Genomic DNA, 25,525 nt, shown 5'->3' with positions numbered 1-25,525 from the left:
AGTAAATTTTTATTATGGATATACAGCACCACAATAAAAAAATCATTTCTATTGGCTATGGGTTTTACTAAAATAAATTTTAATTGGTTTAACCCCCCTAAAGTTTCTTAGAGAAATTTTTTACCACAGTATGTTGCTGATAGACACCTGGGACAATTTAGTAGGTTGTCAGGTAGAGTTTTTTGGCACCAAATCACGGGGATGCCAAATCTTCTAACAGAAAACAAACAAGCAGCATTGTAGCTCTAAAATCAACTAACCATAGTTTAGTTGAGCATCTGAAGTGTGACAAAAATCTTATGGTAACATGAAGAAAAAAACTTGTTGCCCAACTGCATGCAATTAAGTCATTGATTGAATCTGTCTCAAAATTATTAAAAATAGAACAATGCTAACACCCCCAATGACAGTAAATTTTTTTCAAACACAAAGCATTGAGATTTCAGAAGTTTTATGAAAACTTTTTTGTAACAAACCATAAGTTAATTTTTTCTGCAATTAACCATGGATCTATGTAATCAATAAAAGTTTTATATCACATGTATATTAAAATACAAGGTTACACTTGGTAACTAAATACAAATTTGGATATAATAGCAAAAGCTTAAGTCAATCATCAAAATCTCTTAATTTAGTTTGTCAAAAAAATGTTTCAATTTTAAGGCTAAAACAAGCAGTTACAATGATAATCATCTTAAAGGACATCTTACCCAGGTTTTTTGAATTCTACTAAAGAAAGTAGCACACCAATACCACTGACTAGTACACTTTCTTTTCGTTCTCTGTCAAACATGTGTTTCAAAAGGTGTTCTACTGTTTCACAGCTTTGGGAGAAACAATGAGAATAATTTAATTTTTCTATTTTATAATGCAGAACAATAATTATTTTCAATATTTCAAGAAACATGTCATCCAAAATTAAACAAAAACATCTTTTACTGTTATAAATAATTCTATCAAGACTTGTACAACAATTTTATAAAGTAAAAAGTGAAGGAAACCAAAAGTTCTAAATCAAGCTGCTTCAAACACTGTTTTATAGATGTACAAAAATTAATGTAGAAATTAAAAACAACAATACAATACACATTTTTCCACCTAGAGACACCTAATATTTCATTAACAAACATCTTCATTCTCTGATGGGTAGGGTGCAACTTTTAATATCCTATGTAAGTTTGCATAATTTATACTACATTAACTAAATATACACAAGTACTTTTTTTTAAGAAGGTGCAATAATTAGTAACATTATCTTAGTATTTACATTGTTTCACACAAAAATACAGAAGCAGTTATACAGAAATACCCTTTAGTACTATTAGTTATTGTATAACTGTATACTGTCACACTACCTCATATTTCCCTTTAGCCCTGTGTGTATAAGTGCTTGGTCAGTTTTATTAGCAAGTATGTATGTGTCAATCTCTTATTATGTTCAAAATTTAATTAAACAGCTTTATTATAACATACTTTAATAAAATGGCATCAAAGCAGTTTCCAATTCAATTTTGATCCAATTTCCAATTTCTTATTTTCTATAGAAAATGTTTAAATAGATTCTCAATATTCACTGATCTGTAAGACAATACATCTCCACTCTGAATTTTCCATTTTAGATTTCCTCTCTGTCCCAACATGGTTTTTTTTACCTTAGCATAAATTACACACTTAAAATACAGATATCAATGAGACACAATAAACTAATAGTCTCTAATATTTTCCCTTTACTGAAATACAAACCAAAAAGTTAAATTCTGATGCTACATCCACTTACCATATCCTGTCTTAGAAAGAATGTCAACAATTCTCAGAAACTTGTTTATAACAAACAGAAAGAGAGGCTTTTTCTTCACTAAGTTCTATACAATGCTAACTTATTCTGATGAGATATTTTAAATTATTTGGCCTACATTTTTATTGTTGCTATCATTGAAATCACTTGAACCAGCCAATGGAATTGTTTCAACTCAATTAAAGTTTAGTTAGAAACCTTATTAACTTAAACATTTTAGGATTATATTTTGTTTTCTGAGTTGTACATTTGAAATATACACACATTTCATAAAGTATTAACAACAACCATAATAAAACGCAGAATTAACTTTTGCCAAGACTTCAAGAGCAAAAACTTGAAAAAAATACAAAACCCACATACAAGTTCCATATTTTCATTTCTTATGTACTCCAGTGGCAATAAATGAGCCTCAAAACAAAGCAAATATTTGCTTTGTAAATATGTGTGTGCACAAAGAAAGATTCTCCAATTACAAGAAACAGAAAACAGTTTTAATATAGCAGACCACTCACTAAAGTTGTAATAATTTTTTTTCCTCACATGTATTTTATGCAACATAACCAAGGCTAATTCATTTACACATTAATTCTACCTAATACAAGTAATGTAAACCTAATCAGCCATATAAAATAACATTTAAAAATATAAAATATGCTCAATATTCAGCACTTTACTTAATCTCACTAAGCACAAAAAAACCAACAAAAAACTGTATTTAATTTCATTGTCTTAAGAAAGTAATATCAAAACACCTTCACATTCAAAAAACAGATGACTCAAACTCAACCATCACAGTATATAAACACATTTACATCTAAGAGGAGGTGAAGAGAATGCATTTCATCATTGTGAAGAACTTGTAGCATGTGCAAAATACAATTTAAAACCAATATTAGAACTCATTCATCATAAAGTACATATGTTACAGACCAATGACCAACCCAGGATTATGGTATAAGTAATAATCTAATGAGAACCACACAAACATACCCATCTCTCTCCCACCACACACATACTTATAAAGTAATTAACTAGTAGTTACAAGCTACACTGAATAAATATGACAGATTACCATTCGATGGACTCCAGCAAAGGATCTGGATCAGCCTTATCTTGCAACAATGACAGCTGTTCACGACTATACTTAACAATATCACTCAAAGCTTGAGAAGCATTACTGTTTTCTTCTTCACTGTATGCAGGGTCAATGATCGATACAAGACGCCCTACTAAATTATTTTCACAAAGCCACTGAAATTTGAATTTAGAGAACAATTTTTGTTAAATCAGATTTTAAAATATTTTTCTGTTACATATTTCACTTAACAGACACATTATTAACAATATTTGAATATTACCAAAAGCAATTTCTTCAAGTCATTAGTTTATAGCTGTGGTTAGGAACAAAACATCAAAATAAGAAAAGGTGTGCAACACACTCAATACTGGGTTTCAGAAGGAGTACATGAAAACTTTAAATATAATTTTTTACCAAAGAATGGCCTTTATAACCTGTCACACCCAATTTAAAAAAAAAACTCAACAACTGCATAATTTCATACCTATTTGATTGCAAACTTATTTTCAGGTTTTAAAATTAAAAATAGTAATGCAATACCTTTCTTACCTAATAATCAAACATGTTTGAATTTCAAATTTTTTCTATAAAATAAAAAATTATAAATTACAATTTGTTATTGTAATATTAGGCCTGCATAAAATGAATCTTTTAAGACTATTTCATTAAATTAAAAGTTTCATTTTGCATATTCACTAGTTTTACAATAAAAAAGTATAAACGTGTAAAACCAGTATGTGAAAATTACCTTTAATATCGTTTGTCGAAGGACTGAGTTTTCTACACAAGTAATTAATCGAAGAAGAAGATCCATGATTGCTGAGGTTGAAATATGGTTTAAGAGCAGGGTGAGAAAATCCTCCTTGGATTTTAAAAATTCAAAAACCTGTAAAATTCATAAGTTGTTAGTCTTTGAGGTATATATATATATATATATATATATATTAAAACACAGAAGTATAAACCTACCTGTTTTGTTTCAATTTACCCAAAGTTCATGAATGGTAAGCAGGATAACATTGCTATACTACTGAAACTCAAATAGTAATTGTACAACACTGCATTGTTTTATACTTGTAATTTAGTTTTTCTTTTATTTAAACCCATGAATGAGAATAAATGATGTGATAACTGTCTAAGATAGCATATGCTCCAAAGCTCATCTATCTCAAAAGTAAAATAGTTGTGCAAAGGTTTTATGTATCCATTATTTACCATTAGCATCCAGACAGACCTCAGATTACCTCACAATAAGGAGGAAAATTTATTTTATTTTAAATCATAAAAATTTTCTGTATTTTAAAACTATGACATGAGAAAGTTAACAGAAATAACCAAATGCATAAAAAGTATAATTAGTTGTTTTATTCTGATTGTACACACTTTTTTCCTCACTAAATATTTCAACCACTTTGTTTCTGCTGAGTTAAAGTGTAAATAATTAGATCTTTGCACACAGATAAAAAATACTGCAAGCATGTTTGTTTCATTTACTAGTTAACTTTCAATTTCATCATTGTTTTATTCAGTGAAAGTAGTAATATCAATATATTTAGTGTATAACTTTATATTTCACATCTCCATAAGAAGACTTCACATCAATAAACTACATAATTAAATTAAACCTGTTGCTTCTAAAAAAAAAAAAAAACAATAAAAAGCTTTAAACAAAAAAAAAGGGTTTTACATCACAGAACAAAGAAATTTAAATGAAATAATTTCACTGACAAGTGTAAAATTATGAAGAACTGTTTTATTTCTGGCATTATACCCTTACCAGTGAATCACCGTTACTGCACAATTTGCCAAGTTAGAATTTTATTAATACAAAAACATTAAAAAGAAACCACAAAATATGTATGATTTATTATTATTTCCTGGCTCAATGTATTCATTCTTTACTCATCTGAAATAAAGATCTATATTTCTAAACTACTGGTTTAGATTCTGCAATTAATAAGTGCTGACAGAAAATGAAATATAAACAGTAAAATGACTTACCGGTTCTGTTTTTCTGGATATTAGAAGACCCATTGTTTTACTAAAAAAACTAGCCAGCAGGGGGTTTAATGGCTTTTCAGTGTCAAGAAAATAGTAGAGTTTATTTAATAATGGTTCATTACTGGCTAATGCATCATTAATCTGAGGAACATCTGCTGTCAACAATTCACAAGCTATGTTTGGATACCTACATCATGTAAATAATCAAAGTATAAGATTCCCTGTAAATAATTTATATTATCAAAAACAAAATAATTCAATGTTACTCATAATTTGCAAAACAACTTGATATAAAGGTGTGTTTTAAAATTTAATGTAGTATTTGAAATTTTTTCATCTGTCACATGAGAGAATAGTAAAATGACAATAACATTCAACAGTTCTTTTACTTTTCTAAGACAATCTGCTTGTTCTATTTTGACCTACTTGTAGCGAACTTTTTCATCCATATCTTCAGGTGGTTCTTGAGTTATTAGATTGACCATATCTTCCAACACCTCAGATCGAATAAGACTACAAAAATAAGAAACAAGTAAAAACATCTTCACAGTTTTTATGGCTCATATAACCTAGTACACTCACCCTTCAACTGATACATATACTTTATAAAACTTTAAAATGCATACATTTATTACTGTCATTACAAGCTAGTGAGGTTAAAAGTTTCCCCATGCAATTTGTGCCTTTACTCCAAGATGATATCAGATGTGCATCATTCATATATCCCTAAAAAACAAAACATAAAACAAAAATATTCTTCACTAAAATATAGTTTTCAGAGTATTTTAAAACTGCATTCAAATGCAAATCATTCTTGTTGAGATAAATCACAGTAGTTTGAATATTTCTTCCAGGTATTTAAACATAAGCATCAAGAAAATGCTTTTACAACATAACTTTTACTCTGAGAAGGAGCATGTTGATTTTAGATACAGTATAATCTACTATAATTTTAGAAATTGATGAAGACAATGGTCCTTTGCAATTAAACTTGTAGAAAATTATACCCAAACTAATTGCATGTATTTCCTGGATCACAGTACATTTGTGTAATTTATTGTGATAGACAATTAACTATTTTTATATGGGATTGATGTATTAACAACCAAGAAATCATATGAATATCCATAACTTTTAATATGGTATATGTATCTTCATTACATTTGGCAAGCTTTCTATAAACAATGCAAGTAAGTCTTCTGTACAGAAAAAGTTAAATTTGAATTAAGTATTTTTACAAATGTGTTGGAAGTTTCAAGTACAATGATTTTTCATGCAAGATTAACAATACTTTATTTCATCTGAAACTTTTCAACTTTCATTTGTGTAACCTTTAAATCATTCTGAATAAATATTTTTTTTTCATTTAAAGTTTATATTTTGCCTATTACTTTCTCCACCTAACTCTATATAGATTTAGTCAATTTGACTAACCTTGTAATCACCATAAAAAAATAAGAACAATTTATCTTTTGCCTTTTCTTTCTCACAACAATGATTTCAAATTCTAACAAAAAAATTGTTTATCCTAAATAGCTTAAAAATTTTAACAGTTTCATTTTATTTCTACTTAAGTTTGTTCTTTTATTGTCCTTTGAAAAATGTATGAATAATAAGCATGCCAAAGAAGTTGTAAATCACCCTGTGAATGCACAGCTAAAGCTACTGTATTGAATGATATAATGCACAGACTGCTCATAAGCATATTTTCTTAGAGAATTATTAATTTCCATTATCTTACCTGATCTCAACTAACAAGTCTCTAATTTTTACATTGTAGTTTCTTTTATAATAAAAAATGAAAAATATAGCATTTTAATGCCATATTTTTATTTTTTTTGCCATTAGATGCCTATGAAATTTGAGCCTAGATTTTTTTGTAACAGCTGCATTAGTAACTTTATTTTATTTATTTAAAGTATATACATAGAGCATAGAAAAATAACACATACAAAGAAAACAATGTCATATTTCATAAGGGTAGACTGAAGATTTACTTAAAAATCTCCTTTTAATATTAAGTAATTTAAATTAATATTAAAAACTGATTTCTACATATTCATGCCAGGGTTACTTGTGTACACTAATAATCAAGTAACTTAATTAAATTTTGAATGTAACCTTGTAAAAGGTCATGATGTGTGCACTTTAACAAAGCTGCATTTCTCAGAGGAGTGGTAAATAAATTAAAAAGGAAGACCCAGAGAATAAATGCTAATTCTCATAGTTGGAGAGTCTGAGGAATTTTTAAAAATATATTCTTGTAAAGTTAAAAACCTAAAACTAAATAATATCAAAGTTAGATTTATTAACTATGTTTTAATGCAATATTTTTTATATACAATGATGATAAAATAGTTTAATTAAATTCTGAATGTAACTTTTTTTAAAGATTGTGACATGCACACTGACTGACCTACCTATAGTGAGAGGGTTAAATACAGAAAAAACTGAATGAATCAGGTTACCAGGTCCCCCTTATACTTTGTCTAAATGCTTAATTACTACAAGAAATGGAATAACCACATGACAGCTGTACTGCCAAGAGTTTTCATTATCACATATAAACACTTAATGTTAGGAGAAAATTAACACTGTCTAAAATAATATTTTACAAATACCAAATGTAATAGTATCCTGTTTAGCAAAGAAACCATGTAGAAACTTTGGATACTGATTTTGAATAAACTTATTATACTTACAAATCAATCAATTTCTTTGATTGGGCTTTACATTCTTGTAGAATGTCATCTTCTTCCATTAACTCTTTAAGTGTAACATTCTGTAAAATAAAAATTAATATGTATTCTATTCAAAATAAAATGAATGCATTACAAAAAGTCACTCATCACAACTGAGGATCAAAACAATTTTCAAGTCCCTTCCAATATGTTCATGTATAAAAATTATAAAATTAATCTTGTAGGAAAAATTAAGCCACTAATATATTTTCTAATTATTGCTACACATGAACTATCACCAAATTATCCTGTCAGATTCATAATAATTTAAAAGTGATAAGCAAAACTGATGTACCTTTATTTTTTTCCTTTTCATAACTTTTTATGCCATGAAATTTCAGTTTATTATGAAATTACATTAAATATAATTCTTTTCATTTTAGAATTTCTGATTCTTTTAATGTTTATCAAAAATGTTTTATAAATCCAGTCAGTTTCACTTTGACTGATATTCATTCAGACTTACCTTCACACTTTACCAATTGCAACAGTCATCACTTCCAGCTGTAAACCATGTAAAATGCAACAGAAACTACAACCTGACCTGTCATAATGTCACCAAGTCAGGCAAGGTAACAATATTTTTGGTCATTCAGCCTTACCTTCACACTTTACCAATTGCAACAGTCATCACTTCCAGCTGTAAACCATGTAAAATGCAACAGAAACTACAACCTGACCTGTCATAATGTCACCAAGTCAGGCAAGGTAACAATATTTTTGGTCAAGATCACGTATCTAACAAATAGTTTCTTTTCAATAAAGAGGGTTCTTTTACTTATTGATATTGTTTGAACATGACAAACTTAATGGTGACAAAAATATAGCAGAAAGAATCACTAAAAAAATCTAATAAAATTCAGGACCCAGAAGCTAGAGTACTTTTAAATAGTTGGCTGTTCTCTTCATGATGATAAGAAACCCACTTGATGTAAAAATGTACCTCAAGATAGCAGGTATAGGTATTAATACTTTTACTAATAAAGCACAGAAGAATGTTTCAACCTTCTTGGGTCATCTTCATTGTTAAACTGAAGATGGCCCAAGAAAATCAAAATATTGCTCTCTGCTTTATTAGTAAATGTGTTAATACCCATACCAGCCATCTTGAGATGCATTTTGATTTTTTTTTTTTTAAGAAAAACAGTCAACCATTTGAAAGTACTTAGGTTTCTAGGTCTTTTGAACTCAACACTAACTTTTAACAATAACATCCAATAAATATGGATTCCAGTTTCATATGAACCATTGAAATATTTTGCCATTACCTATTACACTTTCTACAGAATATAGTGACACTGAAACATTATATACTCTTCTCTGCTTTCCCTTAAATTGTTATTACTAATAACTATGTTCACAAATAGGTTTATGTTTCCCAATATAAGGAGTTTTACAAATTTTGCTAGATAACTGGTAAACAATGTTGCATGTTAGGTATCAACCTTCACAACCTGTGAAGCACAATTTGTAATCATGGATCCATCTAGTTGGTTCAAGAGCATATATCAAAAAAATATTTTTAAGTTTAGATTCTAGTGTCTCACAAATACTTATGTTTGCCTCTTCTTTTTAAACAGGTTCATGAGATTTATTGTTTAAAAAAGTCAAAGATATAGGGTCACATTAGGGTGGTTACATGCTAGTATGGAAAGAAGTCAACTGTGTTATAAAAGCTTTAGACTTAAATCCATTTTCATCAATAGATATTTTAAGTTTGGAAGGAAATACTACATATAAATATTTTATGTATCCATAAAAAAATTATTTTCTTCTACCATTTACAATCACCTTTATGTATATCTTAGAATAAAGGCATTATAAAATGCCCCTACACAACCAGATCATTATTTTAGTTACACTGATGATGTTCTTGGTATTTGATACATTCTACTATAGAATGAAAACTTTTATAATAAGATGTATTGATTGTTCACAAGGATAAGTCAGCTCACCAACTTCTCTTTCTCAAAGTAATGATTAAAGTCAACACAGAGAAACAAATCACCCATCACGTGTATGTAAAACAAACGTGATGAAATCCATTTGAATTATAACTCCACATTCCCTCCCACATTGAAAAAAAACCTATAACTCTCTCACAAAATCTTGTGGCTATATAGCTAAGAGCTATCTGACCCATAAAATTGTAAACAAATATTCAAACATAACCACAAAAATCTTGTTGAATGACCAATAACCCAACACAATTTCTAAGAAAACATAAGTGAATATTGAATACATTCATACAAAACCAAGCGAACACATTAGCAATATTTAAAGTTTCACAGAACATCTTCATCTTCAACAATGAAAAACCACTAAAAATTAAAAAGCTTACCTCTTTACTCAGCAATGTCTCAATATGAGAAGTTGTTATCAAATTAAATTTCCAAAACATAGTGGTACCTAAAAAGATAAAAATAATTCTATAAGAATAATATAAAATTCAAATTCTAAATTAAAAATACATCAAACTTCAATCACCTTAGTGCAAAAATACGGCATTCCAAATTTTATACAAATTTCTCAATATTCAATTTATCATAAAAAAATTTCACACATGAAAAACAACAAATAGAGTACTTTATTGGGAATTTTTCTTTGCTGTCAACCGAGATAAAACTTAAGCCTACTTTTTATACTAATGATACTACCACACAGTTATTTTTTACTGATTAACCAATGTATCCATGATCACAGACTAATAACATGTAAAAGCAGAAAATATCCTAAAACTATCATATATTATCTAACCTCCTAACCATGTGATAAGAGCTGTTAAAAATTCAGCTATGATTCTCTGTGTGTTTTCTGTGGAATTAAAGTTTAAACTGTGAACAAAATAAACAAATCTCTGTACACAAAACACTATGTGATTTGATAGATTAAAATTGTGGCTTTCTTTTGATTATAAATATAGTATTAAACATCAGAGAATAACTGATAATTGAAAAAAAGAGGATATGACACAAGTAGGCACAGCAAGAAAATCTGATCTTCTAGCTTACAGTCCTGTAAATAAATAAAAAGACTGAAAGCTATAAAAATTATACTTTGTCTGAGTAATAACTACTATGATAAGTAATTTACAACAAATTCCATACTTCTCAGAAAGGTGGTAAATGAGTTAGAGGAGAAAGACCTAGAAAGCAAATGTTACAATTCTCATAATAGAAAAGATTGAGAATTAGAAAAACAAGCTTCCTTATAAAATTAGAAACTTATATCAAAATTTGGTTTATAATATAAGTTTTGATCCTAAGTTTATACAAAGTTTGTGGCATGTGCATTCTGACCAATCAAATGCAAAAGGGTTAAAGAAAAGCATAACTGCTTATCAAACAAACTTTACCAACTCGTGTGTATTTGTTAGATTTTACATAGACATCACACATACCAAAATACCCACATCAAAACATTTGCATTCATCTTTTTCATACTGCTTTCAAATACTTAACTACCTACTTTTTGCACAAAATGAATGTAACCTTGCAATTTTGCAAAAGTACTTCATGCCACGTGAATATAACTATATGTAACTACCTTTCAGTCTGAATCTGATAGCTGTCAAAGTTATGTCATCCCAAACCACATACTGCTCAAGACTTGTACTTTGTCATATGACCTATAACAAATTATGCAGAAAATATATTTATTTGCAAGCTTTTAGAGAATAAATTTGTATGTGTGATTTTGAATCATTTCACTGCACTTTAATCCAGATAGTGTCAATTATATTACAATCTCATGTTTCTAACAGTTTAGATGCATACATGAAATACCTGCTCACTGAACAAAATTATTCAACAGTACGATAAACAGATAAAGATCTTGAGTATATCTTATTCAGAACTAAGTCTGAGCAATTAGCTTGATTAATCTAATACCTATAAGTAACAGTTGCACTGATTAGTATCATGGAGAATAATCCATTGACCAAAATTACAATTAAACTGGTTAATGTCATGAAAATAACTAATCTAAATTATTGTTTCTATTACTATTTTCAGTTATTCAAATTATCCATGTACTCATACTACTATAGTTATGAGTTTTCATTGTTAATTTACTTTACAATTATTCAGATATTAATTGAAAAAATCAACTGATCAAAATTAGTTTCCAACTTCTCTAACTTTCTAAGTGAGAATAATCAATCAGTTTAATGTAGTCATTTCAGGAGTCTGATGATCAATCAGTAAGGAAATAGCATAGTTCTATGCTAAACAGATAACCAATGTATCTTACCAATAATTAAAAAGACTTACAATGTTTATACACTACAATTCAGAACCTTTATGCAAGTATTCTTATAAAAAATTTGTGTATTACTACATGAAGTCAAGAGTTGATTATTCCTAGTAGAAGTGACTTTTGATTATAACTAAATACATATATTCATATGAAAACTTCAAAATTTAATATGAAAAGTATTTAGAAGCCTCCTAAATAATTGTTTCTTTAGAAATACTTTAAATATATGCTACCATAACTCTATACAGGGTTCGTCAATTTAACTGACCTTGTAACCACCATATATAGCCAAGAAATAAATCTTGGTTGGTTGGTTGGTTTGGTGTTTTATGGCACAAAGCAGCTAGACTATCTCCACCAAACATCCAATAACAAGTTAAAATTAGTAAAATTCATAAAAGGAAATTAAGATAAAAGAAATAGCATTAAAACCAATTTTTACATCTAGTATACAGCAGAAAGAGAAAAACTACAGTAACACAAGTTGTAAAGGACTTTCTGTAGCATGACTGTAATTACCATAACTCGCCAGGAAGACTAACAAGTATGTTTAAAAACCACTGCTAGTCACATGAAGTTGGCCTATCCAGTCATGGTTCAAAGTTATTTGACATTATAGTGTTACTATAAATATTAATTCAAGAGATTACAGAAATATGAAAACAGTAACATGAAAAATAGTATTTTTATTCTTAAAATTGAAACTACCTTGAACCTAAGACTGATTCAATAAAGATTTCATAAATCCACAGATAAATCTTTAATAAAAAATACTTTGATGTTTTTTAACAGCTCATTAAATTTTGTGAAGATATATTTAGTAAACTTTCCTGATTTCATGGTTACACAATGTTTAAAAGGTAGTTCAAAATGAGCAAACTATTATACATAGTTAAATGAAGCTGAATTTGAGTTTTCCTTATTTTATTTTCCAAAGTATTCTACTGTAAAATGAACATACATACACTGTTGGCCAAAATCTCTACTCAAATAAGTGGTTGAGTCTAACAATGCAAAATGTATATTTTTCTTTGTCATTGGCCTTAAGATTTTGGCCAGCAGTGTATATGCACACACACACAATGGATTTTTGCATTTTAAGCATCTGAATTTTTTTTTTTAAATCTCATTTAAGTCTCCAAAATCCTTTCTAGTGAAACATGTCAAAAGACTTCTATACCCATACATTATCTTCTTACAATTTATAATCATCTTCATATTTACTATATTTATACACTACATCAAAAGTCATGACTTTCCCTACTGTTTTGAAGAGGGTGTGGAATATTAGAGACATATTGATATGTGGTCTTTAGATACACTGGAGATAGAGTTAGGCAATCTGTGAGATTTGCTAATCGATTACTACACAGGTTCATTAATCAATTGTTACAGTATTCATAGTAAAAACAAACAAAAAGTACATATTAAGTCATTTTCACAGCCCAGCATGGCCAGGTGGTTAAGGCATTCGACTCGTAATTTGAGGATTTGCGGGTTCACATCCTGGTCTCACCAAACATGCTCGCCCTTTCAGCCTTGGGGGCAATATAACGTGACAGTCAATCCCACTAGTTGTTGGTAAAAAAGTAGCCCAAGAGTTGGCGGTGGGTGATGATGACTAACCGCCTTCCATCTAGTCTTACACTGCTAAATTAGGGACTGTTAGCGCCGATAGCCCTTGAGTAGTTTTGTGGGTTGATTGATTGATTGATTTAGTGTTTTATGGCACAAAGCAGCAAGGCTATCTGCGCCAGACATTCAGTAAAAATGTAAAATAAAAAAAATAAAATAAATGTAGTAATAGACATAAATGGAAATGAAGGTAAAACAAAAAAGTATAAAACCAATGTTGACACCTAGTCTACGATGTTAAGATAGAAGGCAGAGTATAAGAAGTTGTAAGGTATTTACTCTAGCAAGGTAATGATCATAACCCGCCAGGAAGACTAACAGGTAAGTTCAAGAACCACCGTCAGTTACCTGAAGTTGGTCTTTCCAGTCCTGGTTCCGGGTTATGTGTCATAGCAACCAGTATCAAAATGTAAAAGAATAGAAGTTTTAAAAGATACATAGCAAAATTGTAACAATGAGTAGCCAAATGTCCAGTAAAAAGATAAAGTCAAGTAAATGGAGTAAAATTTGTAAAAGTAAATGAAGGTAAAAACAAAACAGCAATTAAAACAGAAAATGGTGTAAAAACCAATGGTGACATCCAGTCTTCAAAGTTGTAAAATATTTACTCTAGCAAAATGGTATTGATCATAACCTGCCAGGAAGACTAACAGGTAAGTTCAAGAACCACCGTCAATCACCTGAAGTTGGCCTTTCCAGTCCTGGTTCTGGATTATGTGTCATAGCAGCTATTATCAAAATGTAAAAGAATAAAAGTTTTAAAAGACACTCTGCAAAATCGTAATAATGAGTAGCCAAATGTCCAGTAAAAAGATAAAAGTCAAGTAAATGGAGTAAAATTTGTAAAAGTAATTGAAGATAAAAGCAAAACAGCAATTAAAACAGAAAATGGCGTAAAAACCAATGTTGACATCCAGTCAACAAAGTTGTAAAGGACTACCTGTAGCAGAATGGTAATGATCATAACCCGCCAGGAAGACTAACATAACAGGTAAGTATAAAAACCACCGTCAGTCACCTGAAGTTGGTCTTTCCAGTCCTGGTTCCGGGTTATGAGTCAATATGGCCAGTACTAAAAAGTAAAGTAGTAAAAGTGTGAAATGATATGCAGCAAAAGTATAATAACAACTCGCCAGGACGACTAACGAGCAGTTCAAACAGTAGCGTTAGTCACCTGAAGTTGGCCTTTCCAGTCCTGGTGTCGAGTTATTTAATGTTCTGGCCATTGTCCAATGTCAAACTGAATGAGAGAGATTAAAACTGTAAAAAAGGAACCACAATTAAAAAGGTGTAATGAATAAATATGCAACACTTAAATGAGATTAAGAAGATTAATGGCCATTAAAAAATTAAAAACATTACCAAGGTGGACAGAGTCACCATCACCAATAACTCTGTCCAATGTTACAGACTGACCCTGGGAAAAAAATATGTTTAAAATATTGCCATTGTTGAGAATTGTAACAATGGCAAGAAAGTAAAACGTGGCTGATAGTGATTTGAGTGTTACACAAACTACACATTGGTGCATCAGTTCCAGATAAAAGAAAATGATGAGTTAAAAAACTGTGACCAATGCGTAGCCTAGTGAGAACAACTTCCTCCTTCCAAACTTTATGGAAGCTAGATGGCCAAAGTCCAATTTTGGGTTTGATTTGAAAAAGTTTGTTGTCGCGTTGCTCACTCCAAGTGGACTGCCAGCTGGCACGGAGCCGAGCCTTGAAGATAACACCATAGTCCATGTACGGAATAGGCATAGGAGTGATGGTGCTGAAGCAGACATATTTAGCTGCCATGTCTGCAAGCTCATTCCCGCGAATACCAACATGGCCTGGTATCCAGAAAAACTGGATTGAAGTAGCTGCTAATGAGAAATGGGCCAGTCGGTTTTGAATATCAGCGAGAATAGGATGTGAGCTAACGTGTAGCAATTCCAAGGCAAGTATAGAACTAAGCGAATCAGTATAAATAGTGCAGTTGGAGTACTGCTCAGCTGCAATATCATCCAGGGCAAGAGATATGGCATACAGTTCAGCAGTGAACACAGAAGCTGTAGAAGGGATTCTGCACGCAACTACTGACCCATGGCAAACCATAGCAGAGCCCACTGAGTTACTTGATTTGGAACCATCTGTATAAATGGGAACTGAATGATTGTTTGAAAGATATTCATTGAATAAAAGATGGTACTTCCAATCTGGAGTATCTGCCTTTTTTAGGTGACTGAAAGAAAGGTCACATTTGGGGCTGTAATAAGCCATGGTGGGATGGGCGACCTGTGGAATCTGCAATGTTATCCAAGGACAAACCCAGTTCATCCAATTGCGCCCGGATGTGAAGGCAAAACGGAGCAATGACAGATCGTCTGTTCTGAAAAAGTACTGCCCACCGAGGAAGGAAAACACATTTCCAGGTGGGATGCTTTGGTAAGGAATGAAGTTTCAAGTATATTGTAAAGATAGTTGCAAACGGCGAAGGTGTAGAGAAGGTTCATGAGATTCAATGTATATACTTTGAACTGGAGAGGTGCGGAAAGCCCCAGTGCAGAGTCAAGTCCTTGGTGATGAATGGGGTCCAGCATCTTTAAGGCGAGGGTCTGGCAGAGCCATAGACCATTGATCCATAATCGAGTTTTGATCTAATAAGAGCATGATATACCTTTAACATTGAACAGCGATCTGCCCCCCAACTGGTACAAGAGAGAACACGGAGGATGTTCAGTGCTCTTGTGCATTTGACCCGAAGCTGCTTTAAGTGTTGTATAAAGGTCAGTTTACGATCAAAGATAAACCCCAAGAACTTGGTCTCCGGGACCACTGGCAGCAAAACTTCACCGATATGAAGTTCAGGATCAGGGTGAATACCCCGTTGACGGCAAAAGTGCATGCATACAGTTTTGGAGAGAGAAATTAAAGCCGTTCACCAGAGTCCACTGCCGTACACAATTGAAGGCAGTCTGTAGTTGCCGCTCAATATATCTCATGTTTGATGACTGACATGAGATGTGAAAGTCGTCGACATACAGCCCATTCGCAACAGTAAGAGGGAGTTGTTCAGTGATGGCATTTATCTTTATACTGAAGAGTGTAACACTCAATACACAGCCTTGAGGGACTCCAAGTTCCTGTACAAAAGAACGGGAAAGTGTCGAATCCACACGAACTTGGAATCTCCTGTCCATTAAAATTTTTTAATAAACATGGGTAGATGGCCACGTAACCCATATGTATGGAGGTCTCATAAAAGCGCCATACCTCCATGTTGTGTCGTAAGCCTTCCCTATGTCAAAGAATATTGATACAAGATGTTGGCAGTTGAGAAAGGCTTCTCTGATAGATGTTTCAAGACGAATTAGGTGGTCTGTGGTGGAGTGCTGTCGACGGAACCCACACTGGGTGGGCGAGAGGTGGTTGTTTGATTCAAGGAACCAAACAAGAGGAGCATTAACCATCCTTTCTAATGTCTTACAGAGACAGCTCGTCAAAGAAATTGGACGGTAGTTTGAAGGAATCTTGGGATCTTTCCCTGGCTTAGAGAAAGGTAAAATAATAGCCTGGCCAGGCATCAGAAAAACATTCTCCTGCCAGATCCGGTTGAAAACAATCAGAAGGACATCAAGAGAAGCAGGAGATAGATGGTGCAGCATGTCATAATGAATATCATCAGGTCCAACAGACGTACTGGCAGACCGATGAAGAGCCATTTTTAGTTCCACCAGGGTAAAGGGACAATTATAGTCAAAGAAACAGTCAGTTCAAAAGGAAAGAGGTGGTCACTCTGCCTGAGTCTTGATGGCCAGGAAGGTGGAGGAACAAGCAGAAGTGCTAGATACCCGGCAAAAGCTTTCACCTAGAGTGTTAGCGATGTTCCGAACATCAGTCACCTCCTGACCATCAGAGATTAAGATTGAGAGGGGACAGAATTGTAGTGCCCATTAACCTTTCGAATCCTGTCCCATATGATCTTGGAACTGGTGGTAGAAGATATGCTGGTTGTGAACTTAATCCAAGATTCCTTCTGTCTTTGATGTCTTACCCACCTAGCATGTGCGGGGCCCGTTGGAAAGCAACCGGTTTGAAAGTGTGGGATATCTCGAAAAGTATCCCAGGCCCGCTTTTGAGCCTTCCGTGCTAAGTGGCAAGTAGGATTCCACCACGGACAAGGATATCGTGGAAAACGTGTCGAGGTTTTAGGAATACACTGAGCAGCTGCATGTGTAATACAGTCAGTTACCGCTGCTACACAGTCGTCTATTGATGGCTAATTTACGATGGCAGGATCAAGTTCTGCGAGAGCAGTGAAAGTGGACCAGTCTGCCTGATCCAGCTTCCACCGGGGCATGCGGGTAGGGTGGCATCGACCACGGCCAATCTCTGTGAAAAGGATTGGAAAATGATCATTGCCTAGTGGATTACTGTCAACCCTCCATGAAAAATGGGAGAATAATAAAGGGGAGCAAATTGAGAGATCAATAGCAGTAAAGGACTGACTAGGTGCATGAAAGTAAGTGGAAGAACCAGTATTCAAAAGAGAAAGATTGTGATCAGAGAGCATCCGCTCTACAGATCGGCCCCTCCCATCAATAATAGCACTTCCCCAGAGAGGATGATGTCCATTAAAATCCCCTAGGATTAGAAATGGTGATGGCAACTGTTCAACGAGAGCATCAAAATCTGGTTGATCATATGTCTCTCCAGGGGACAGGTACAGAGAACAAACAGTGATGGTATGACCCAAGGAAACACGGATGGCTACAGCCTCCAAGGGTGTGTTGAGTGACAAAGACAGGGTGGGCACGTGTTGATAAACCAACAGTGCCACCCCTCCATGTACTCGACCATCACACAACCTGTCATTTCTGTACAGAGAAAACTGCCGAATGGAGACAGTATCAGCAGTTTTGAGAAATGTTTCTTGTAAAGAAAGACAAACAGGATGGTAGGAAGCAATCAGCGTTTTGATATCATCCAGATTAGAACGTAAACCTCGACAGTTCCATTGTATCAAGGTGGCCATTTTTAAGAACAGGTAGGTGAAGTGGCTGGAGAACCCTTCAGTTTACGACCACGTCTTTTTTCTTTACTGTCTTTAGTCGGAGGAGGTCTATCAACCTCCATGGATCCTGCTCTGGGTCGGGTGGGCAGGTTTTTGTTATTGGAAGGGGAATCCAGTGACTGAGGACGCGAACGAATAATTGTTTTGTCTCTTGTGGTGGGAGAAAAAGATGTATCAGAAGAAATCCCTGTATTTGAAACTGAAGGACGTGGATCTTGAGGTTTGTTGGAAAATATGGGAGGAACAGAGATGGGTGTGGAAGTCGATTCATCAACCTTTTTAACCACGGAGGTCAAAAGGCTTTTCATTTGTTTTGAAAACGATTCTCTTGGAGGCACAGAGAGATCTGTTTGCACTCCCACTATAGTTGTGGAATGAAGTGCAGCAGCATATGTCCGAGATGGAGTTGTGGACAGCAATTTCCGAGCCTCAGGATAACTAATGTTATGTGTCGTTTTCAAACTCTGCACCTCTTTTTCCTCCAACCATTTTGGGCAAGAATGAAAGTAAGAGGGGTGGGAACCATTGTAGTTGACACAATGTGGGTCCGTGTGACACTCATAGGCATCGTGGTCCTTGCCACCACAACAAGCACATATCAGGGAACCACGACAGAACATCTTTGAATGGCTGAACCTCTGACATTGGAAACATCGAAGAGGGTTTGGTATGTATGGCCGAACCCTGCAAATGAGATAACCTGCCTTGATGGTGGCAGGTGCACGTGGTGAAGTAAATGTTAAAACGAGGGTATTTGTTGGCAGTGTAACTCCATCTTTGCGAGTGGAGATGCACCTCACTGCAGAAACTCCTTGAGTGGAGAGACCAGCGAGAATCTCTGACTCGGGGACATTCTTCAAATCCCTTTCAACAATAACTCCTCGTGAAGAATTCAAGGTAGCATGGGGTGTAACCTCAATAGGTATATCCCCAATTGCCTTTGAATTCAAGAGGAGTTCACTGTGTTGGGATGTACATGTTTCAACCAATATGTCACCAGATCGAAGTTTCTTTACTGACTTTGGAGAGCTAGCAAGTCCCTGTAGTCCCTTTTGAATATAAAAAGGGGACATTTGCCCTAAAGGTTTTTCCGAAAGAGAATGTAATATAAGAAAATGAGGTACGTGTGTTACTGATGTTGAAGATTGCTGTTCTGAGTATTCAAGACATGGTCGTTTACCCATTGACTGCTTTTTTACAATTTTATTTAAATTTTTTGGAGGATCCATAGGAAAAAGAAAAAATTTCGGTACCCACTGACCCCACCCACCATGGAGCCCTACAAGGGGACGCACTACAAAGTCATGCAAGGACAATGCAGCAACGCCAGGGTTTCGTGAGCACTATACCCAAACACCAGCATCAGGCACAATGTCCACAACACCCGTTGAGAACTTCCAACACTGGTACTTGGTTGACTCTAGCCCAAGTGGACCAGCCGATTGACCCAAGGGGGGCCACCCAAAGGCCGCCCGTCTACAGGAATTCGAGGCCAAAGTGATGTGTTAGGGTTGGACCCCTCAACCACCAGTATCCTCTCCTCCCCTTCACGGGTCGCCACGCACGGCAAACTAGTGGGTGGATGTTTAGATCCCAGAGAAGGTAACCAGATAGAACAGAACCTGCCCTGGAAGGTCCCCTCACCATGTACAGGAATCCACACCGAGGGGAGCTTTGCGGGAAATTCAAAAAACAAACAAACAAAAACAAGTCATTTTCAAGTTACCTTACATTTCACATGATATCTTCTGGAAGTTACCATTTGTAATAAAATATTTTGCTATAATTTTTTAAAAAGTTAACCTCAACATTTCCTTCTACCAAACTAACTGCTTATGTCAACCACACAATAACAAAGTCTCAAATTGTGTTTATTATTAAAATATACATTAATTCCCCACTGTTTATGTAAATCAAATACACTGATAATCACATATTGAAAACAATCTACTATCACCATTATAATATTCAATAAATATTTAAGTACTCAGAATATTTTCTAATTTCTATCATATCCAAACAATGAGTTAGACTAGTGATATGATTCAAAATAAACATATTGTCTTTAAAAAAGTAAAAACATTGTTATAAAAAACACAGAACCAAACAATACGATATCTTTACTAAGCCTTAAGTAATTTCCAATCATGTGATTTCTGTATACTATATATATAATTCTTTATCTGGCTAATCTTACTTGTACCTGATAACAAAACCCTAAACATTGTACATTTATTGCTACCCATTCAAATCATCTCTAAACTGTGTAAATTCACCTTATCTCAAATTATGTGATGGCTTACTAAATAAAGTTTCTACAGCTTTCAAACATGTATATACTTTCACAATTCACAAATAAAAGGAATCCTTACATAAAATATTAAAAAAAACCCTCTTATTCCTATGCATTTATTCCACTCTGACACCATGGTATAACTTATGTTCTATCTAATCACATCTGAATTTTCTTTCATAGCTGTTTTCATTAGTTACTGATAAAATCACATGATGTGGCAATACAACAATTCTTCAACAGCCCTGTACAAAAGCTAAGGGAAATTCTTGAAAATTAAGAAATAGATAAAATATTATCAAGCAGTGATAGTTTCTTAACAAAAATATTTATTCTTCTTTTGAATGGGCAGAAAAATTACAAAAGAAAAACAAAAAACAAGAACTAAAAACAATTGACAAGTAGGTTGTTTTGTTACAGGCCAAACTTTATTTTTCTTCATGAATTATACACTAAATAAATGCCCAAAAATGACAAAATATTGATTTTACAATATTTCTCAATTAAAATTGTAAAGAATAGTTTAAAAACATCCAAAATTAGTTTTAAAATTTATCTTAAATTATAAAGTGATTAAAAAAATGTAAAAAGCTAAATGCAACCTCTTTAATTAAACCCATTATACATTAAACATTATATTAACTCTAGTTTGGTAACTGAATTGCTTAGAACAGTAATTCCCAATCTTTTTTTTGCCCGCACCCCTAAAAAATTTAATATGTTCTTGCACCCCTCACAGGAATTTTTGAATATATAGGACAGTACCCTTAATATAAATAAAAAAAAAAACTGAAATGTTATCTCGCACCCCTGGCTTTGAATAAGAAACTAAACCTCACTTATTAATCACTTGTTGCAACAGTGCTGTGTAAAATTAATCATACTTGTCATAAGACATTTTTTTAATGCAATATTCCTTATTCATGCCATTAGGAATGTTTAAAATATTTCAACCACAGTATCAATTTTTTTAACAGGAACAGACAACTGCAAGGAAGTCCACAAGGCAACACTAAAATATTTGCAGCAACTATTGTATTTGCATTGCACTTGCTGGTACTTTTGTTATATGCCTGTTTTTGATATAACCTTGTTGCACAGTAATGTTCTGAAGGCTATATTATTTTAACCATACCATGTTGACCACATTCATTGTCAATGACACATTCTGCTCAATACAGAATCTATCAAGAATGCTAGGAAACAAATACAGTACTTGTAATATTATTTATATAAGCCACTTGTTGCAATAACAAATTTTATGGTGTGGATGTTTTTCTTTTAAAGCTGACTGAGCATAACAATTATACTTATTATAAGACATCATTATTATGTTATTGTACTTTGTCACACTACATTATTTATTTAGTCCCACTGAGTTTTTCCCAAAGAAGACTGAAAAAAATATTTCAACAACATTGTCACATCCACTGTTAACAATAAATTTTGCTCAATATAGAGCTCATTAGGCTCAAAAAACTACTTGTTAAGCAATTTGTACCTATAAATACACAGTTATACACTTTGCAAGCAATCAAAGAAAGAATAACTCATTTATCAAAAATTTAAATATTTTGTCCAAGTAAAATCTAGGTATTTTTGGATATTTAAGTACCCTAAATTTAAAATAAAAAAACGTAACAGTAGAATAATATCCATTTACTTTGTAGAATAAAACATTTGATAATTATAACTTCAACTTACAAAGTTTGAAATCCATTAGGGAATGAATAAACAATAATTTAAAACATAAATAATCTTGTATTATCTTGTTCACAAGTAATAATGTCCAACTATATGTGCACAGGTGGGAGTCAATGTGTATTTGCTCTAACCTTGTAGACTAAAATTTAAAATGATGTTTGATGTAAGAGTTCTTAACATTTCATGTTACCTACTGTTAATTTCAAATCACTTAGAAGAGAGAAAAACACAGATACAATATAAACAAACTGTAAGTATGCATCTTGGAGGTTGCAAAAATTAAGCAAGTGCACTATGTAAATTGTTCATACAAACATAAACTTTCATTCCAAGTTGTTAGTCCGAGTCAACCTGTGTATCAATCATTCACAAGCATGTACCGAATAAAAATTTTGTAATGCATCTAATTTCTTGTGTACTTGTGAAAAAAATGTTAATTTACTGATTATTATTTTTTGCAGATTATATAGTAGTTAAAAGTGCAGTTCTTTACTTCCCATATCAAGTAATGCACCTCAATGCATAAAAAAACCAACCTCAACAACAGTATTTCCTGTGAGACTTTGGTGCAGATAAAATCTACTTGTCTATAAAAGCAGAAAAAGTAGAAAATGCTTGAGCTCACATTTACCTTTGAAAAAATTGAAAACTCATGAAAAATGAATCATCAAAATAATGCCACTAAAATTACTTCAAACACTGAACACAAACTGTTTACATAAATAATTATCCTTGTTTCTTAATATGTACGTAACTACTTCATTACAGAATTATTACCAAAATGTGCAGCCTCGTAGATTGACATAAGTGCACTTTTCTAAATCTCCACATCAATACTCTCTCATCAAGAAATACCTTAAACAATCTCTTGTTTTCTTGATTGAGTATTCTGCAATTACCTTACAAAAATTATAAACACTTGTAAATTGTAATTTCGTTTTAGATGAAACTTCATAATCTTTTAGTAAGTATTGATGTCTTTTCTGAACTTTAATATGCATTACTATAATTATTTACGCAAGACATTTTTCTTTGCAAAATGGATAAAAAACAGGTCAAAAGCTATAATCAGAAATGCCTTGCATTTGCTACCTGGATATTAAATTTTATATAGAGATATATATGTACCAAGGGTAATTTCTTCTAGTACATCATTTTTGCAAGTCTTTTATGGTATTTATATATCTATATGTACTAAACAATGGCAAGAATTTTAGTAATTCTATAATATCAAATACTGTTTTCAAGCTTTACAAGCAAAAGTTGCTATTTTGAATATTTGCATCATCTATTGCAACTTATGCTTACTGGTGCTCTTGTTGTAGCCCCTGTGTCTGATATCCCATAATCTAGTTACACAGTGAAGTTCTAAAGACTAAAACAAGTAAAAGAACTGGAAATTATTTTCAGAGATTCTTCAAGCATTACTCAGGAATTCTTTTTGCTCATGAAAGTGTTTATGTGTCAAGTTGTATTTGTTTGATAAACTACAAAAATCTTCTTCAATGAAAAGACACAAGTTTGGTTAGGTTTAACAAGTATATCATATGGCTAAAATTCTCACCGCCTAAATATACTTTTTTTTACAGTATTCAAACAACACAATGAATAAATTGGCCAACTGGCTATATAATTATTTCTGATATAGTGATATGGTTTAAATAATATTACCCTTATTAGATACAGTAAAATATTTTCATTAAGTGATTTACATGGTAGTAATGTTTATTGCACATTTTAAAAACAAATGGTAAAAATGTGATCATTGTCATTAGAGATTTGGCAAAGTGTTCAAATTATCTCTTAAAAAAATTTGTGCCCAAATTTTTGTTCACAGAAAGTGAAATGCAGCCACCAACAGAAACATGATTGTCTTATTCTTACAATGCTGACATTTTTACAGTAAGCAACACTATCTATTAATCACGTTATTGCCTGACCCCAATTTTTAGATGATGCACTCGTCTACTGGTCATACTAGCATTAACAGCTTTATCACTCAGAATTAATTTTTAATGCATAAAAATTTTAAAGTATAATAGTGCAGAAAATAAAACAAATAAATTTCTCAGGATATTCAACACACGATAGTATTAACAGATCAACAAATGAAACTTGACTGCCTTGATAAATAAATGCATGTTATTTTGTCTGCTGTCCAACCAGTGCACAGAATCAATGAAATTCTGCAAGGTGTGACAAAGAAATTCTTTAGCTTTGTGAAATAATGATTCAATAAGGTCCTAATATTTCCTGTCAAACTAAACTGTAACTGAGGCTGATTCTAACTAAAGTTCATGTCAACACTCACAATTCTTGCCCAACTGGTAACTAGAAGCTGTTGGTGGGTAGCACAGAGCAAAAAAATGACAGACCAAAACCTTTAAGTTATGAATGCAGCTGAGAACCTCACACTTAATTATATGCATTTGGAAAAGTAATAGAAATAATTTTATTTGAAAGTGAAACTACATGGACACACAAGCACTCATTACAGGTTGTAGCAGTACTTACAAGTTTCTATTTATTTGAAAATACTTTTATATCACATTACAATATATTATGTTCTAAAGTTAGCACACAGGATCACATGCAAATGTTGTAATGGTTTTCAAATGAAGTCTAAAACTTTCATGTGGTACATTCTTCTTCTTCGGGATAGTAAAGGATTGTAAAAAGACAGTTTCAACAAAGTTAAATTTATTTGTAGAAATAAAAAAACAGTTATCATCATGGTTAAAAACCTATATGATACTTTGTTTTTATGACAATTACAAGATAAATTAAGAAAAGTATATATCTTTTTCCATATGTTTAGGTTACTGGTACATTGTTGTATGTGGTTTTAAGTTCAACTGTTTTGTTTTCCATCGAGGCTGAATTAAACTGCTTTAATTGTTTTCCATTAATATTCCAAGCATTGATTGGTCATTTTTCATGAGCATGAAAATAATAATGTTTTA

At 32.4% G+C, this 25,525-nt stretch overlaps 1 protein-coding gene across 32 annotated transcripts in view; it reads right to left on the bottom strand.

Moving 5' to 3' along the window:
- Nucleotides 1-25,525, bottom strand: part of fmt (phosphatase 6 regulatory subunit 1-like protein fmt) — a 78,844-nt gene that overhangs the window by 50,674 nt on the left and 2,645 nt on the right. For 25 of the 32 annotated variants that reach the window (XM_076487723.1, XM_076487726.1, XM_076487746.1 and 22 more), the window contains 7 exons: nt 9,960-10,027; nt 7,580-7,659; nt 5,304-5,390; nt 4,878-5,064; nt 3,625-3,762; nt 2,871-3,049; nt 711-824 (listed from right to left, as the gene is read on the bottom strand). In XM_076487723.1, coding sequence (XP_076343838.1) covers nt 711-824; nt 2,871-3,049; nt 3,625-3,762; nt 4,878-5,064; nt 5,304-5,390; nt 7,580-7,659; nt 9,960-10,019 — 845 coding nt within the window. In that variant the 5' untranslated portion in view covers nt 10,020-10,027. Of the gene's footprint in view, nt 1-710; nt 825-2,870; nt 3,050-3,624; nt 3,763-4,877; nt 5,065-5,303; nt 5,391-7,579; nt 7,660-9,959; nt 10,028-11,164; nt 11,247-25,525 lie in introns of all 32 variants that reach the window. The other 7 variants (XM_076487724.1, XM_076487738.1, XM_076487735.1 and 4 more) reach the window with 1 other exon arrangement.

Source organism: Tachypleus tridentatus, chromosome 2 (assembly GCF_004210375.1).
Source record: "Tachypleus tridentatus isolate NWPU-2018 chromosome 2, ASM421037v1, whole genome shotgun sequence".
Classification (NCBI taxonomy): Eukaryota; Metazoa; Arthropoda; class Merostomata; order Xiphosura; family Limulidae; genus Tachypleus; species Tachypleus tridentatus.
The sequence above is the reverse complement of the archived record's forward strand: the minus strand, read 5'-3'. Positions and strand labels throughout refer to the sequence as shown.